This window comes from Manihot esculenta, chromosome 11 (genome assembly GCF_001659605.2).
Source record: "Manihot esculenta cultivar AM560-2 chromosome 11, M.esculenta_v8, whole genome shotgun sequence".
In the NCBI taxonomy this organism is placed as follows: Eukaryota; Viridiplantae; Streptophyta; class Magnoliopsida; order Malpighiales; family Euphorbiaceae; genus Manihot; species Manihot esculenta.
Window position 1 is genome coordinate 8,048,460 of NC_035171.2, and position 18,773 is coordinate 8,067,232.

General features: G+C 21.5%; 1 protein-coding gene and 1 long non-coding RNA gene across 2 annotated transcripts; both read left to right on the top strand.

The window, feature by feature from the left end:
• The first annotated feature begins 1,319 nt into the window (after window positions 1-1,319).
• Window positions 1,320-18,034, top strand: LOC110607787 (receptor like protein 21). The gene is made up of 11 exons (XM_043961409.1): window positions 1,320-1,871; window positions 3,442-3,579; window positions 7,721-7,879; window positions 7,964-8,038; window positions 8,507-8,581; window positions 10,193-10,267; window positions 11,077-11,151; window positions 13,283-13,357; window positions 14,167-14,241; window positions 15,708-15,854; window positions 15,954-18,034. Exons 1-11 carry the CDS (start codon window positions 1,340-1,342, stop codon window positions 18,032-18,034), a joined length of 3,507 nt encoding a protein of 1,168 aa, XP_043817344.1. The 5' UTR covers window positions 1,320-1,339.
• LOC122725070 lies at window positions 7,849-8,689 on the top strand. The gene is made up of 3 exons (XR_006352455.1): window positions 7,849-7,879; window positions 7,964-8,038; window positions 8,507-8,689. It is a non-coding gene; the product is annotated as an uncharacterized LOC122725070 (long non-coding RNA).
• Window positions 18,035-18,773: the final 739 nt, after the last annotated feature.

The window sequence follows — 18,773 nt, forward strand, 5'->3', positions numbered from 1 at the left end:
ATTCTCAAAGATTTTATGATATATAAGTTGTTTTGATAAAAAATTTGAGAAAAATGTCACACATCACTAAAAATATAACAAATCTCTGTGTTTTGAAGTACAAAATATTGGCAAAACATGATCCCAGAATAATATTTTAAATTTATTTATAAAGTAAATTGTTATTTAATTATTTTTAAATTTTTATAAATGGAAATGTTAAAAAAAACTAAAATATCAATGCAAAATAAATAGCAATCCTAACTAAAGTATATGTACTATCATATATACTCATCGTAAATTATCACTCATGAAAATATAAAAGTTATTTTTTTATCAATTGGTTGTAGCAGTCTCGAGAGTTCAATATTACTGAAATCGGATCCCTTTTAGGGTCATATAAAAATTCTCAAGCAAATTAAATTTATCGAACAAATTCCTCATCAAAAAAGACTAGAACATGCAAAATAGAAGCCGTCCGCAATTGGCGAGGAAAATTAGAAATAGAGATTAAAAAAATAACTATAAATCTAATAAAATCACAAAATATAAAAAATCACTTATCACAAAATAACTCACAAACTGTAAGCGAAGTCGAAAATTCTACCGAACTCAATCTTAATAACTAATGATAATTTGCAAAAAAAAATAAATTAATAAAAAGAAGTCAATAAATCAAGTCATTTGATGGCAAAGTCTAAAATCCTCAATTTCAAAGTGGAAGTGATTGTGGTCCACAATTCACACCAAATTGCACTCCTTTCCATTCATTCTCTTCAAATCCATCTAGTACGGTTAAGTTTGAAATTAAACCATTAGTTCAATTAAATTCAAGATGGAAATCAATTAATGACTTTTAACTCAATTTAAGATTGGAATTATAAGATGGCAATCCTAAACCTTTTCTCTCAAATTTTTATTGAAAATATTGAAATTAGCAATACAATTTGATATACTTCCAACTATGAATTTAAAAAAAAAATAAAAATTATATAAATTTAAATTGAATCAAAATTAAGCAGAAACCATTAAAAATTGATCTACAGTTAGTTTAAAATATGAATTAATCATCAAAGAAAGTTAATTCCATAGATAAAAAAAAAAATAGAGAGTAAGAACTCATTGATCAACTTTAAAAATGAATATGTTATTTTGCTTCAAAGGCTTATTTGATTTATTTTTTAAAATTTATTTAACATTTTTTGAAAAAATTTGATAATTTTATTTATTACACATTAAAAAATTAAAATAGCTTATTAATTTATTTATTGATCTAGACTTTAAAAGTTACCTTTTGTTAAAAAAAAAAAATCCAATATTTGTCTATTAGGGATGTGATGGGAGACTAATAGAGTTATGAATGAATATAAATAAGGGGAAGGAGTGGTGGATGGGAGCATCGCATTTCCAAATGGAGTTGGCTAACATAGCAAAGTGCTTATTGTTGGGTGTTGTGATTCTGTGGATTCAAATCCATGGAAACAAAGGTTGCTTTGAAGAAGAGAGATTGGCTCTCTTAGATTTCAAGGCATTTGTTGGATCAAATGGGCTCGACGCAGACCATCTTTTGCCTTCATGGATTGATGATCCAACCAGCAATTGTTGTGAATGGGAGCGTGTCATGTGCAACTCAACCACCGGTCACGTGACTAAACTCTCGCTCAACAATACACGACAATATGATATAGAGAGTGGATCATTTTATACTGATGAAAATACTTGGTATGTAAACTTGTCAATGTTCCAGCAGCTGAAAGAGCTCAAAACTCTTGATTTATCGTACAATCATTTCGATTGTTCCATTGATGACCAAGGTAATATACTATACTCTTCTAATTTTATTTTTATTCACGTTTCTATTTATTTTCTAAATATAAAAATATTTAAATATAGTTTCCCTGATATGTTTAGATAAAATTTTCTACTATTAATAACATGATATGGAAATGTCTAGGAATTGATGGTTTATATATATATTAATAATAAGCTTGAAGTTTGATGTTTTGGCTACAATAATAACATCTTACCATCATTGGGTGCTCTTATATCACTTAAGATTTTGATTTTTGGCTACAATGAAATGGAAGGTTCTTTTCCTATACAAGGTACGTTTGATGTTTAAAAATCATTCAATCTTAAAATCTAATTAAACTCACTCAACCATGCTCTCTGTTTTCAAGTTTTATTTCACATTATTATTATTATTTTTTCTGCTCCTACTGTAAGTGCTATTTTTAATTATATAAAGTATAGGTAAACTTTAAATTCTTATAGATGAATTGCCTTTACATTCATAAAATAAATATTTTTTTATAAAAAATTAACTGGAATTGTCAAATGATAGTTCTGCAAAATCAAATTCAAATGTTTTTTAGGCAACTTAGAATTATGGATTTGAAATTCAATGAATTGGCTTCTTGCAAATGATTAATTAATTAATTGTGACATAAAATAACATACAAATTGTATGGTATACAGGTTTTCTAAAATTAAAGGAGTTGGATTTAAGTGTTAATAAATTCAATAATAGCATTTTATTATCATCTTAAAAATATTAAATTTTATTAAATACTAAAAAATATTTTGAAAAATTTTTTAAAAATAAAATGAAATTAAATTAAATATGGCTATTAATAGTCAATTATATGTTATTATAATGAAAAAAAAGGCAATAATTTTAGAACAACTAAAAGAAAAATAAATAAAAATTATAAAATGAAAGGAATATATATTACATTTATATTAAAAAATATTGACATAATTAAAAAATACATATAATTAAAAATACTCTAAAATTTTTTAAATATATTTTCTATGTGTTATCATAAAAATAAAAGTAATTTTGGAATTGCATGACATATATATATATATATATATATATATATATATATATATATATATATATATATATATATATTCAGTGATTTTTTGTTAGATTAGAATTAAATAATAAAAAATAAATTATTATGTGAAAAATATTTTTTTTTTAAAAAATATAAATTATTTTCCAGAAGCTCTAATTTAATTTTTTTATTTATTTATTTACATAAAATAAATAATGCGAAGCACGTTAATTTATTTATTTAAAATATAAAAATTTAAAATAAATTATTCGATTCATCTCATGTTATATATGTCTTATTATATTAAGACATATTTAATAAATAATTTGTATATATAAATATTTTAATAGAATTATTTTTACAAATTGAATGTGTAACTTATATCAAAAACTAATAAAAATATTATATTTAGTTTACTCTGGGCTAATATATATTATATTTTTAAATTAATTAAAAATTTTAATTAAGAAGCCCTTTTATTAACAAAATAAAATTTGAGAGATAATTAAGATTACTTTTTATTTCAAGACATTTATTTTTTGGTAACTTAATTATGTGAAAGTGATTAATTAATTAATTGTGTTATGAAATAACATACAAGTTGTTATATGATATACAGGCTTTCAAAGATTAGAGGAGTTGGACATTAGTGGGAATAGTTTCAATAATAGCATTTTATTATCATTGGCTGCGCTTCCATCACTCAACACTTTAATTTTCGCTTCCAATTACATGGAAGGTTCATTTCCTAATCAAGGTATATTTGATTATTGGAATTATTTTCTTCAAACTCAAATTTATTTAATTTTTTTTATTAAAATTATGAGAAATTTTTTTTATTAATTTTCTAATTATACCACCTTAAAAATATTAAATTTTATTAAATATTAAGAAATATTTTAAAAAACTTTTTAAAAATAAAATTAAATTAAATTAAATATGCCTATAATAGTTAATTTATATGTTATTATAATTTAAAAAATAGACAATAATTTTAAAATAATTAAAAAATATAAATAAAAATTGTGAAATGAAAGAAATATATATTGTATTTATATTTAAAAAATATTGACATACATCTCATGTTACATATGTCTTATTATATTAAGACATATTTAATAAATAATTTGTATATATAAATATTTTAATAGAATTATTCTTAAAAATTTAATGTGTAATCCATAATGAGAAATAATAAAAATATTATATTTATTATATTTATATATTGTATTTTTAAATTAAATAAAATTATAATTAAAAGGCCATTTTGCTGAGAAAATAAAATTTGTAGCTAAAATCATTTTTTATCATTTAAATTATAGTTAATAATAGTTTTGATCATGAAATAACATTTTTGGATATAAGTTATAATAATTTTAATGGCACTCAATCATTTAAAGATAAATTTTAAATTTCTTATATTTGCATTTATAAATTATTTAATTTTACAAAAAATAAATGGATTTCTTAAATGTTTTTATATATGATTTTACAAAATTACATAGAAACTAAAATATTTCTCTTCATTATTTTTAAGATTTATTATATATATTATATATACATAAATTCATATTTTATGTTAAAATAATATAATTGAAATTAAATTTTAAAATAAATAAAATATAAATTATAATTTTATTAAAATATTTTTATTTGAAATAAGTGTCTAGTTACCAAATAATTAAAATTTATATTAAAAAAATATTTTTTTTATAATTGAGAAATATAATATCAAACGACAATATTTTTTTTAACATTATCCATCATCGCTATTTTAAAAGTTTTATCAATATACATATATAAAACAAGTTAAATTAAAAATATTAAAATCGATAAATCCTTAATTATATAAACTACAGGGGAAATTTTAAATTCCTATAGATGAATTGTCTTTTCTAAAATAATTATTTTTTTCTCCCATTTAAGTGCTATTTTTAATTATATAAACTATGGGTAAACTTGAAATGAAATTGTCAAATGTTTTTGATAGTTCTACAAAATATATATAAAAGTTATTTTCATATACTTTCTATTCTTTTTGGTTTATTTTTTTCAGCTATTTATCCCGAATTTATGGATCGATAAAAAAGTCCAACATTTGCATTTTAATTCAATTCTTTTAATTTAATTAATTCGATGTGGTGTAAATTTTTAAATTTGATAATTTATGTGGTAATTTGATAATTTAAATGGCATGCCATGTAAATTATTATTATTAATTTTTAATTGGCCAATTGACCGAAAAAAGTCGTTTGTATTAAAAATAATATATTTTAAAATAATATTATATATATATATAATATTTATTATAATTGAATATATATAATTAAGAGATATAAGAATATATAAAGTAGATAATTATAATTTGCTATGTGAGTTTTAAAAATTTTAAATATATTTTCAATGTTTTATCAAGTAACCTTGGAATTGTATGATATAATAATGATTTTATTTTTTAAATTAAAATTAAATAATGAAAAATAAATTAATTTTTTGAAAACATTTTAAAAAATATAAATTATTTTCATAAACAAACGAAGTTTTATTTTAATAATTATTTATTTATTTTAAATTTTAATACTTTTTATTTATTTGCACAAAATAAATAATGCAAAATAGGCTAATTTTTTTATTTAAAGTATGAAAATTTAAGACATATCATTCAATTCATCTCATTTTATATACCTTATTATATTAAGATATATTTAATAAATAAATTATATATATATATATATTTTAATAGAATTATTCTTATAAATTTAATGTGTAACTCATATAAAAAATTAATAAAAATATTATATTGATTACACTCTTGGCATAATTTTTGCAATTTAATTATATGAAAGTGATTAATTAATTAATTGTGACGTAAAATAACATACAAATTATATACAGGTTTTCAAAGATTAGAGGAGTTGGATATTAGTTGGAATAGTTTCAATAATAGCATCTTATCATCATTGGCTGCTCTTCCATCACTCAACACTTTGATTCTCACCGGCAATTTCATAGAAGGTTCATTTTCTAATCAAGGTATATTTGATTATTGAAATTATTTTCTTCACACTTAAGTTTAATATATGACCTAATTAATGACTATTATTAGTTCCTTTTGTTTAAAGTGAAACAAATTAATTATTAAAATTCATCATAATATTACTATCTCATATTTTATTTTATTTTATTTATTAAAATCATGAGAAATTTCAAAAACTATTAGCTCCTTTAGTTTAAAGTAAAACAAATTAGCCATTAAAGTTTGATTTTATTAATAAATGATAATTTCATCTTATTCTCAATTTTTTAAAATTATTCTTAAAATTTTATTTAATGAAATAAAACCGCTTTTATATTTAAATAAATGAAGTTTTTTATATATATTAAGAAAAATAATTTTTTATATTAACTTTTTAAATTATATTCATTTTAAAAATATTAAATATTAAAATTTATTTTGAAATTTTTTTAAAAATAATATAAAATTAAATAGAACTATAATAGTCAATTTATATGTTATTATAGTACAAAAAATAAATAATAATTTTAAATAATTAAAAAAATAGATAAAAATTATAGAACGAATATAGTATATATTATATTTATATTTAAAATATATACATATAATATGTCTAAATATAATAAATATAATTTTAATTACTATTCTAATTTTTAAGAATTTTTTTTTTTGAAATGTTTATGTTGTATATTATAAATACTCCATTCTTCTTATAATTTTTATCAATTTTTTTTAATTATCTCAAAATTATTTTTTTAGACTATAGTAATATATAAATTAATTATTATAATTTTATTTAATTTTATCTTATTTTCAATAAATCACTCAAAATATCTCTTAATATTTAATAAAATTTAATATATTTAAAATGGATATAATTAAAAAGTTAATAAAAAATTTATATTTTTTTAATATGCATGAAAAAGTAAATTAAAAATTTTTTAAACCAGAGTATATTTTTTTCTCATTTACAATTTATATACCTATTAAATATATATGTGTCTGTGAAATAAAATACATTTTAAATAGGAATGTTAAAATTTTCATTATTTATTGTAAAAATCTTCATCAAATTAATTAATACATTAATACACTTTGATAAATTTTTTATTTTTATTTAATTTTTAAGAAAATAAGCAGTAATCTATTGTTTATAATGCAGAGCACACTATTTTTTTTAGATTAGAATTAAATAATAAAAAATAAATTATTATGTAAAAAATATTTTTTAAAAAATACAAATTATTTTCCAGAAACTCTAATTTGATAATTTTTTACTCCTACAATTTTTGCCTTTTTTTGTTTTCACACTTATTAAGAAAAAATTTAAGATGAGTTATTCAATTCACCTCATTTTACCTATTTCTTTATTGTATTAAGACATATTTAATGAATAAATTATATATATAAATATTTTAATAGAGTTATTCTTACAAATTTAATGTGTAACTCATATTGAAAAATAATAAAAATATTATATTTATTATACTCTATGCATAATATATATTATATTTTTAAATTAAATAAAAAATTTAATTAAAATGCCATTTTATTGATAAAATAAAATTTGAGAGATAATTAAAATTATTTTTTATCATTTAAATTACAATTAATAATAAATTTGAATAAAGTGATCATCATATTAACTTTAATCATAATTTTATAAAATATTTTTTTAATCGAAAAAGTTCCAATAAAATTAAATATCACCGAAAATAATATAAGAAGTTACTATATATAATATTTATTAGGATTGAATATATAAAAAAGAAATATATATATATGTATGATAATCAAAACTATTAGATTAAATTATAATTTTGATAAAAAAAATTGACTTTTTTTTTTCATTATCCTTACTTCAACGCGTAATATTTTACAGGTTTTAAAAGATTGGAGAAGTTAGACATTAGTTGGAATAGATTCAATAAAAGCATATTATCATCATTGGGAGCTCTTACATCACTCAACACTTTAATTCTTAGGAACATGTATAATATGAATGGTTCATTTACAATGAATGGTTCATTCCCTATCCAAGGTATGTTTGATTAATTTTGAATTTATTTTCCTTACATTCATTATATTACAACATTATGTTTCATTCTATCATAATATTCTGCAGAATTAAAGAATTTGAAGAATTTAACATTATTGGATATAAGTGTTAACCGTTTCAATGGCACCCTATCATTTAAAGGTAAATTTTAAATCCCTTATCTTTGTATTTATAAATTGATTTCTTTTTAAAAAAATAAATGAATTTCTCAGATGTTTTATATATGATTTTACAAAACTATGTATAAACTAATATTATATATATGTATAATATTTATTATAATTGAATATATATAATTAAGATATATATAAAGTAGATAATTATAATTTGCTATGTGAGTTTTAAAAATTTACATAATTGAAAATTATATAAAAATTTTAAATATATTTTCAATGTTGTCACTTAACAATTATTTTAAATTTTAAAAATTTTAAATATATTATCATCATTGGGAGCTCTTACATCACTTAACACTTTAATTCTTAGTAACTCGTTTGATTCAATGGATAGTTCATTTCCTATTCAAGGTATGTTTGATTAATTTTGGATTTGTTTTCCTTACATTTATTCTACCATGACATTCTGTATTTTGTTCTGCTACTTCTGCAGAATTGAAGAACTTGAAGAATTTAACATTCTTGGATATAAGTGATAATCGTTTCAACGGCATCCTATCATTTAAAGGTAAACTTTAAATCCCTTATCTTTATATTTATAAATTGATTTTTTTTTTAAAAAAAAATAAATTTCTCAAATGTTTTTATATATGATTTTACAAAACTATGTATAAACTAAAACAGTTCTCTTCATTATTATGTATATATTATGTATATATATAAATTCATATTTTGCATTAAAATAATATAATTGAAATCAAATTTTAAGATAAATAAAATGTAAATAATAATTTTATTAAAATATTTTTGAATGAAATATATAAGCGTTTAGCTACAAAATAATTAAAATTTATGCTAAAAAGAAAAGTAATTTTTTTTATATAATTGAGAAATATAATTTTCAATGACATTTTTTTTTAACATCATTCATTATCGCTATTAAGATTTCTAATTCATATAAATATATAAAGCAAATGAAACTAAAAATATTAAAATCGATGAATATTTATTATATTAAAATCGATGAATATTTATTATTTGTTATGTGAATTAAAAAAATACACATAATTAAAAATTACATAAAATTTTAAATATATTTTCAAAGTTTTTTCTTAATTTATCAAAAAGATTAAAATAATTCCATAAAATAAACATGTAGAGTTAAATAACTCTAGCTAGAAAGCATCACCAAAAATTAAAAATTTTTCAGTAAAATTATTCTTTTTTATAATACATTGAAACATTAGGCAAATAGAATGATAGGAAAAAAAAATCACTCAGAGTTATTCCTTGATAATCTACTCTTTTATTACTTATAAAATTAAATATTATTCTTTTACTAATATTATTTATAAAACTCGAGATTTATTAGAATAATTATGTTTAAAATAAATTAATTAAATAATTTTAATGAATTAAAAATATAATATAATTGTAATTATATACTATTTAGTGCTATTATTTTGTACATTTTTTTAAAAATAAGATAACACTAAAAATTGTAGAGTTTTGTGATCACATTATAAAAGAATATATATAAAAAAATATTTATTTATATTCAGCTAGGTGAGCTAATAATAGCATAATTAAATATAATATAATAACATTTTCAATGATATCACACACAAAATAAATTCTAAATTTTTCTTCAAAAGAAAATTTTCATATTTATTACTTATAATATAGGTTTGTGTGATTTAAAAGATCTTCAACATTTAGATCTCAGTTTTAATGAATTTGGAGGTACTCTTCCACAATGTCTCACATTCCTTGATCTGTCTAGAAACAAATTAACAGAATATCTTAGCCAAAACATAAATTTCATTTGAATCGGTTGGATTCTTATAACATAAATTCTCTTTTTGATTCCAATATAATTTTTTGATTGAGCTAAGAATTCCAAAAACTGTATACTGCCAAAACAAAGCCATGCTGCCCCTTTTAACATAGGAGACATTTTTCGTTTTCAGAATTTACAAAACTCAAGTCATGCAAGGCCAACACATGCCAATCCTTAATTTTAATATGGAACTATATTTCAAAAAAAAAAAAAAAACATTCTGCCATTAATTTCACAAACATTGTAAAGATAAAAATAAAAATAATATTTTTCAACTATGCTCTCTATTGTATATTCACTTTTTATTTTTTAATTTTTTCTCAATTTCTTATGGTGCAGAATTAAGTAATCTGAAAAATTTGAAAACGCTGGATGTGAGTTATAATCAATTCAACAGCTTCCACTCAGCGGCAGGTAACTTCACTTTCATATCCCATCTCCTATGTTATTTTTATTATTGAATACGAACAAACCAATTGACATATTTTTATTAATATAAGAACAATATTTTTTTAATTAAATCATTTTTTATAGATTTCATTTGATATTAATTTCACAAATATTATAAAAATAAAATAAAAATTGCAGTTATGTCATAATGAAATTAATTAAATTGAATATTTCCTCCCTTTTATTTCCAAAAAAATCTATGTATGTTAGTCATAAAATAATTTATCAAAAAGATTAAAATAATTCCATAAAATAAACATATAGAGTGAAATAACTCTAACTAGAAAGCATCACCAAAAATTAAAAATTTTTCAGTAAAATTATTCTTTTTTATAATACATTGAAACATTAGGCAAATAGAATGATAGGAAAAAAAAATCACTCAGAGTTATTCCTTGATAATCTACCCGTTTATTACTTATAAAATCAAATATTATTCTTTTACTAATATTATTTATAAAAATCGAGATTTATTAGAATAATTATGTTTAAAATAAATTAATTAAATAATTTTAATGAATTAAAAATATAATGTAATTGTAATTATATATTATTTTGTACATTTTTTTAAAAATAAGATAACACTAAAAATTGTAGAGGTTTATCATCATTGGGAGCTCTTACATCACTTGACACTTTAATTCTTAGTAAGTTGTTTGATTCAATGGATAGTTCATTTCCTATCCAAGGTATGTTTGATTAATTTTGGATTTGTTTTCCTTACATTCATTATATTACAACATTCTATTTCATTCTACCACAATATTCTGCAGAATTAAAGAATTTGAAGAATTTAACATTCTTGGATATAAGTGGTAACAATTTCAATGGCACCCTATCATTTAAAGGTAAACTTTAAATCTCTTATCTTTGTATTTATAAATTGATTTCTTTTAAAAAAAATAAATGAATTTCTCAAATATTTTTATATATAATTTTACAAAACTATGTATAAACTACAACATTTCTCTTCGTTATCATATATATTATGTATATACATAAATTCATATTTTGTGTTAAAATAATATAATTAAAATCAAATTTTAAGATAAATAAAATGTAAATCATAATTTTATTAAAATATTTTTTGAATGAAATAAGCGTTTAGCTACAAAATAATTAAAATTTATGCTAAAAAGAAAAGTAATTTTTTTTATATAATTGAGAAATATAATTTTCAATGATATTTTTTTTTAACATCGTTCATCATCGCTATTAAGATTTCTAATTCATATAAATATATAAAGCAAATTAAATTAAAAATATTAAAATTGATGAATATTTATTATTTGTTATGTGAATTAAAAAAATACACATAATTAAAAATTACATAAAATTTTAAATATATTTTCAAAGTTTTTTCTTAATTTAAAATAATAGTAGTTTTTTGACTCTTGGATTTATTGCTTTACATAGATAGTTGAACCCACTCAACCTTGCCCTTTATATATATAAAAATTTATATATTTATATTATAAATTCATGTGAAATTAAATTTATACTTTTTGCTATTTGTTTAAAATTAAGTATCGTTTTAAAGTAATGTGTAATTTGAACTTTTAGCTATTAGAATACCAAAAATTCCAAACTTTTTAATTTATTTTCATAATTAGGATTAAAGTAAAGGATTTTTCATAAAATTTAAATATAAATATTCATAAATTTTTTAATAATATTTTTATTATTATTTTATTCATTTATTAACGATGTAAGATACCATATTTATTTTAATATTAAATTTATTTGTTAACGTACGGTTTAATATTCAATATTTTTTTAATAGAGATTTAATGATGTTGGTTTTTTTTTATTGTTTTACCTATTTCTTGAAATTTAAGTTCTTAAATAGCAATTATAAAAAGTTTAAAAATCTAAAAATAATACTTTAATTTTATCAAAATTTAAATAACTTATGACAATTTTTTAATGTTCAAAATGTTATATAATTTATACCAGCAATGAATTAAATCAGTCTAGTGCTGCAATAAAATTAATATTGCAATTTAAAATTTAATTCCTCTAAAATAATATTATTTTAATCTTGTTATTAATGTATAATAATGTAGGGTTAATAACATTAACCTTTTCTCATTTGAATTAATTTTAATTTATTTTACATAAAAGCGTTACCATTTATTTTTAATTTATTACAAAAATTAATATCTATATCAATTATTTTATTTAGAACCATTTATTTTATTATTGTAAATTAGTCGATCTAATTTTATTAGTTATATAGAGTTTTCAACTTTCAAAAGGTTAGAGATTTTAAATTTTGAGAGCAATACTTTCACTGGATGTATTCGAGAAGATATGTGGGCTCCATTTTCTCTGAAAGCATTATATTTATATGATAACAAACTCAGTGGCTCTTTACCAAAGTAAAGTAAGTTTTACCTAAATACTGCCAAATTTTAATTTTGTGATAATCATTTGCAGAGAAAAGATGTTAATGTTAGTAATCCTTTTATTTGTTATAATATAGGTTTGTGTGATTTAAAAGATCTTCAACATTTAGATCTCAGTTTTAATGAATTTGGAGGCACTCTTCCACAATGTCTCACATTCCTTGATCTGTCTAGAAACAAATTAACAGAATATCTTAGCCAAAACATAAATTTCATTTGAATTGGTTGGATTCTTATAACATAAATTCTCTTTTTGATTCCAATATAATTTTTTGATTGAGCTAAGAATTCCAAAAACTGTATACTGCCAAAACAAAGCCATGCTGCCCCTTTTAACATAGGAGACATTTTTCGTTTTCGGAATTTACAAAACTCAAGTCATGCAGGGCCAACACATGCCAATCCTTAATTTTAATATGGAACTATATTTCAAAAAAAAAAAAAAAAACATTCTGCCATTAATTTCACAAACATTGTAAAGATAAAAATAAAAATAATATTTTTCAACTATGCTCTCTATTGTATATTCACTTTTTATTTTTTAATTTTTTCTCAATTTCTTATGGTGCAGAATTAAGTAATCTGAAAAATTTGAAAACGCTGAATGTGAGTCATAATCAATTCAACAGCTTCCACTCAGCGGCAGGTAACTTCACTTTCATATCCCATCTCCTATGTTATTTTTATTATTGAATACGAACAAACCAATTGACATATTTTTATTAATATAAGAACAATATTTTTTTAATTAAATCATTTTTTATAGATTTCATTTGATATTAATTTCACAAATATTATAAAAATAAAATAAAAATTGCAGTTATGTCATAATGAAATTAATTAAATTGAATATTTCCTCCCTTTTATTTCCAAAAAAATCTATGTATGTTAGTCATAAAATAATTTATCAAAAAGATTAAAATAATTCCATAAAATAAACATATAGAGTGAAATAACTCTAACTAGAAAGCATCACCAAAAATTAAAAATTTTTCAGTAAAATTATTCTTTTTTATAATACATTGAAACATTAGGCAAATAGAATGATAGGAAAAAAAAATCACTCAGAGTTATTCCTTGATAATCTACCCGTTTATTACTTATAAAATCAAATATTATTCTTTTACTAATATTATTTATAAAAATCGAGATTTATTAGAATAATTATGTTTAAAATAAATTAATTAAATAATTTTAATGAATTAAAAATATAATGTAATTGTAATTATATATTATTTTGTACATTTTTTTAAAAATAAGATAACACTAAAAATTGTAGAGGTTTATCATCATTGGGAGCTCTTACATCACTTGACACTTTAATTCTTAGTAAGTTGTTTGATTCAATGGATAGTTCATTTCCTATCCAAGGTATGTTTGATTAATTTTGGATTTGTTTTCCTTACATTCATTATATTACAACATTCTATTTCATTCTACCACAATATTCTGCAGAATTAAAGAATTTGAAGAATTTAACATTTTTGGATATAAGTCGTAACAATTTCAATGGCACCCTATCATTTAAAGGTAAACTTTAAATCCCTTATCTTTGTATTTATAAATTGATTTCTTTTAAAAAAAATAAATGAATTTCTCAAATGTTTTTATATATGATTTTACAAAACTATGTATAAACTACAACATTTCTCTTCGTTATCATATATATTATGTATATACATAAATTCATATTTTGTGTTAAAATAATATAATTAAAATCAAATTTTAAGATAAATAAAATGTAAATCATAATTTTATTAAAATATTTTTTGAATAAAATAAGTGTTTAGCTACAAAATAATTAAAATTTATGCTAAAAAGAAAAGTAATTTTTTTTATATAATTGAGAAATATAATTTTCAATGACATTTTTTTTTAACATCGTTCATCATCGCTATTAAGATTTCTAATTCATATAAATATATAAAGCAAATTAAATTAAAAATATTAAAATTGATGAATATTTATTATTTGTTATGTGAATTAAAAAAATACACATAATTAAAAATTACATAAAATTTTAAATATATTTTCAAAGTTTTTTCTTAATTTAAAATAATAGTAGTTCTTTGACTCTTGGATTTATTGCTTTACATAGTTAGTTGAACCCACTCAACCTTGCCCTTTATATATATAAAAATTTATATATTTATATTATAAATTCATGTGAAATTAAATTTATACTTTTTGCTATTTGTTTAAAATTAAGTATCGTTTTAAAGTAATGTGTAATTTGAACTTTTAGCTATTAGAATACCAAAAATTCCAAACTTTTTAATTTATTTTTATAATTAGGATTAAAGTAAAGGATTTTTCATAAAATTTAAATATAAATATTCATAAATTTTTTAATAATATTTTTATTATTACTTTATTCATTTATTAACGGTATAAGGTACCATATTTTAATATTAAATTTATTTGTTAACGTACGGTTTAATATTCAATATTTTTTTAATAGAGATTTAATGATGTTGATTTTTTTTTATTGTTTTACCTATTTCTTGAAATTTAAGTTCTTAAATAGCAATTATAAAAAGTTTAAAAATCTAAAAATAATACTTTAAGTTTATCAAATTTAAATAACTTTTCACAATTTTTTAATGTTTAAAAAGGATTTTTTAAATATATAATATTATATTCAAAATGTTATATAATTTATACCAGCAATGAATTAAATCAGTCTAGTGCTGCAATAAAAATTAATATTGCAATTTAAAATTTAATTCCTCTAAAATAATATAATTTTAATCTTGTAATAGTTATGAAAATAATATATAAGTGAAATCAAATATTAGGATAAACAAAATCTTATTGCTAATGTATAATAATGTAGGATTAATAACATAACCTTTTCTCATTTGAATTAATTTTAATTTATTTTACATAAAAGAGTTATCATTTATTTTTAATTTATTACAAAAATCAATATGTATATCAATGATTTTATTTAGAATCATTAATTTTATGTCGATCTAATTTCTTTGGTTATACAGAGTTTTCAACTTTCAAAAGGTTAGAGATTTTAAATTTGGAGGACAATGCTTTCACTGGATGTATTCCGGAAGATACGTGGGCTCCACCTTCTCTGAAAGTATTATATTTATATGGTAACAAATTCAGTGGCTCTTTACCAAAGCAAAGTAAGTTTTACTGAATCACAACGAAATTCCAATTTTGTGATAATTATTTCCAGAGAGAAGATGTTAATATTAGTAATCCTTTTATTTGTTATAATATAGGTTTGTGTGGTTTAAAAGATCTTCAATATTTAGATCTCAGACATAATGAATTTGGAGGCACTCTTCCTCAATGCCTTGGCAATTTGACATCTCTCACATTCCTAGGTCTGTCTGAGAACCACTTAACAGGGCGTCTTCCTTCATTTTGGCCACCTATGCTCCAATCTCTTGATCTTAGCTATAATCATCTCCAGGGCATATTCTCTTTCAATTATTCTAGCCTTGAGGTGATTGGTTTAAGTGGCAACAAAATTACGTTTGAGAATGGTTGGATTCCATCATTTCAATTAAGAGATCTTATAATGCAAGATTGTGGTCTCGAAAGTATTCCTGAGTTTCTGTTTCACCAATTCAAATTGGAATTACTTGACCTTTCTCACAACAATTTAAAAGGAAGATTTCCTTATTGGTTACTTCAAAACAATGGAGGACTTGAGATCCTAAATCTCATGAATAATTCTTTCAATGGCCAGCTTGAAATTGGGGCAAAGATGCTTCCGAGCATGACATATCTTAATTTAGCCAGAAATCATTTTGAAGGTGATCTTTTTTCTGCTGGCGATGACTGTAAATTGGTCGCTTTAGATTTGTCTCATAACAACTTTTCAGGGGAAGTTCCAGAGAGACTGCTTTCAAATTGCATTTCCTTGAGCTATTTGAGGTTATCTCATAATAATTTTCATGGTCAGATAGCATTGTTTAACTTGACTCGAATTGCTGATTTGCAATTGAATGACAACCAATTCGAAGGAACCCTATCAAGTTTACTCACCAATTTTAGTCATCAAAGCTATGGCCCAGAGGTGTTACATTTGAGCAACAATCGATTGCACGGTGAGATTCCACACTGGATAGGTAACATCACAGGGTTGGAATATCTCAACTTGCGCGATAATCTTTTTCAAGGTCAGATTCCATGCCAACTTCTTTCAACAAGAATAGAGTATCTAGACCTTTCTTATAATTCTTTTTCTGGGTTGTTACCTTCTTGCTTCAATGGAAATTCTTTGCAACAAATAAATTTGCAAGGTAATAGATTCAGTGGTTCAATACCTCAAGCTTTGCTTAATATCTCAACACTGAACTCATTAGACTTAAGCGACAATGAGTTGTCGGGCACTGTTATTAATAAATCTGGAGAGAATTTAAGTGGTTTACGAGTTCTTTTATTACGCGGAAATCATTTCAGTGGCTTCATTCCAAATTGGTTGTGTCATCTGAATGATGTCAACTTATTGGATCTCTCAAGAAATTCCTTTTCTGGATCTATACCCCACTGCTTATATAATCTCTCATTTGCAAGGGAAGGAGAAGGACCTCTCTATGGTCCATTCAGTGATGAACTTTTTGGATGGGTGATAGAAGATAGGGGTAGCAGCAAAACTCACTTAGCTAACACAATTCTTTTTGAGGCTGAGGTTGATGAAGAAAGTGAGTTCGTTACAAAATATAGAGCTGACACATATAAGAATAAGGCTCTTAACTACATGTCTGGATTAGATTTATCCGATAATAACTTAACGGGTGAAATTCCATATGAACTTGGAGTGCTATCTCATATTCATGCATTAAACCTATCACACAATCAATTGACAGGATCTATTCCGAAATCTTTTTCAAATTTATCCCAAATAGAAAGCTTGGATCTCTCTTACAACATTTTAACCGGACAAATTCCAATAGAGTTGATCGATCTAAACTTTCTAGAGGCATTTAGCGTGGCTCACAACAATTTATCAGGCAGAATTCCAGACATGAAAGAACAGTTCAGTACATTTGATAGTAAAAGTTATGAAGGGAACCCATTTCTTTGTGGAACTCAAGTGAGAAGAAAATGCCACGATGATAATGATGAACTATTTCCATCACAAATGGAGTCACCACAAGAAACAAGTGGGAAATGGTGTGAAATTGATCGCGAGATTTTCCTTATAAGTTTTTCAGTAACTTTTATAATATTCTTTTTGTCTGTCATCACCATTCTATATCTCAATTCTTATTGGCAACAGAAATTGATCTATTATACTAGACAATATCTATTTTCATATTATTACTTTTTGTATGATAATTTAATGAAGTGATTTGTCTGATTTTCATATTATTAATTAATGAAATCAGCTCCTAGATCATTTGGAGCTAATAGTGCTTAGACTGGTAATGTCAATTTATAATTGTTGTATTTAAAACAATTTTAAGGATTAATCACCAAATTAATTTTAAATCGGATATGCAAAATTGCTTGATTGTGATTTTATTTATATTAGAATCTTTAATTATGAATAGTCTAATTAAAAGAATAATGAATAAGCTAAAACATTTAGACTTAGGCTTGAACTTGCTTATTACTCTCTCACCCAGTCGTATAGACCTTTTTTACAACTATTTGATAGGATTAATACTTACTTGCCTGAAATGACAAAATACATGGGTTTGTACCAAAATCTATACTCAACTCTTCAATACTAACAACATTGGACATCAGAGATAATAATATGTCCAACAAGATTCTTGATTCAATAACTTCACTTCCCAATCTATAAGTTCTTTTTGCTGAAAGGAAATCATTCAACTGGTGCTATTCCTATTCAGTTATGTCAACTTGTCGCATAATATAAGAGGAAAACTAAGTCAATTCATGCATTAATTTTTAGTTTTTGTTACTTGTACTTTGTCGCCAATTACATTGGCCGGTTAAATTTCCTTTGTACTGTTAAAAAGTAAAAATTGAGGATTCACTAGGTTAGTGTACTCTCTCAGTAAAACTCTTCACCGAGCAAATGCTTGACAGATTTAAGTCTATCAGTAACTATTTTCTAAGGT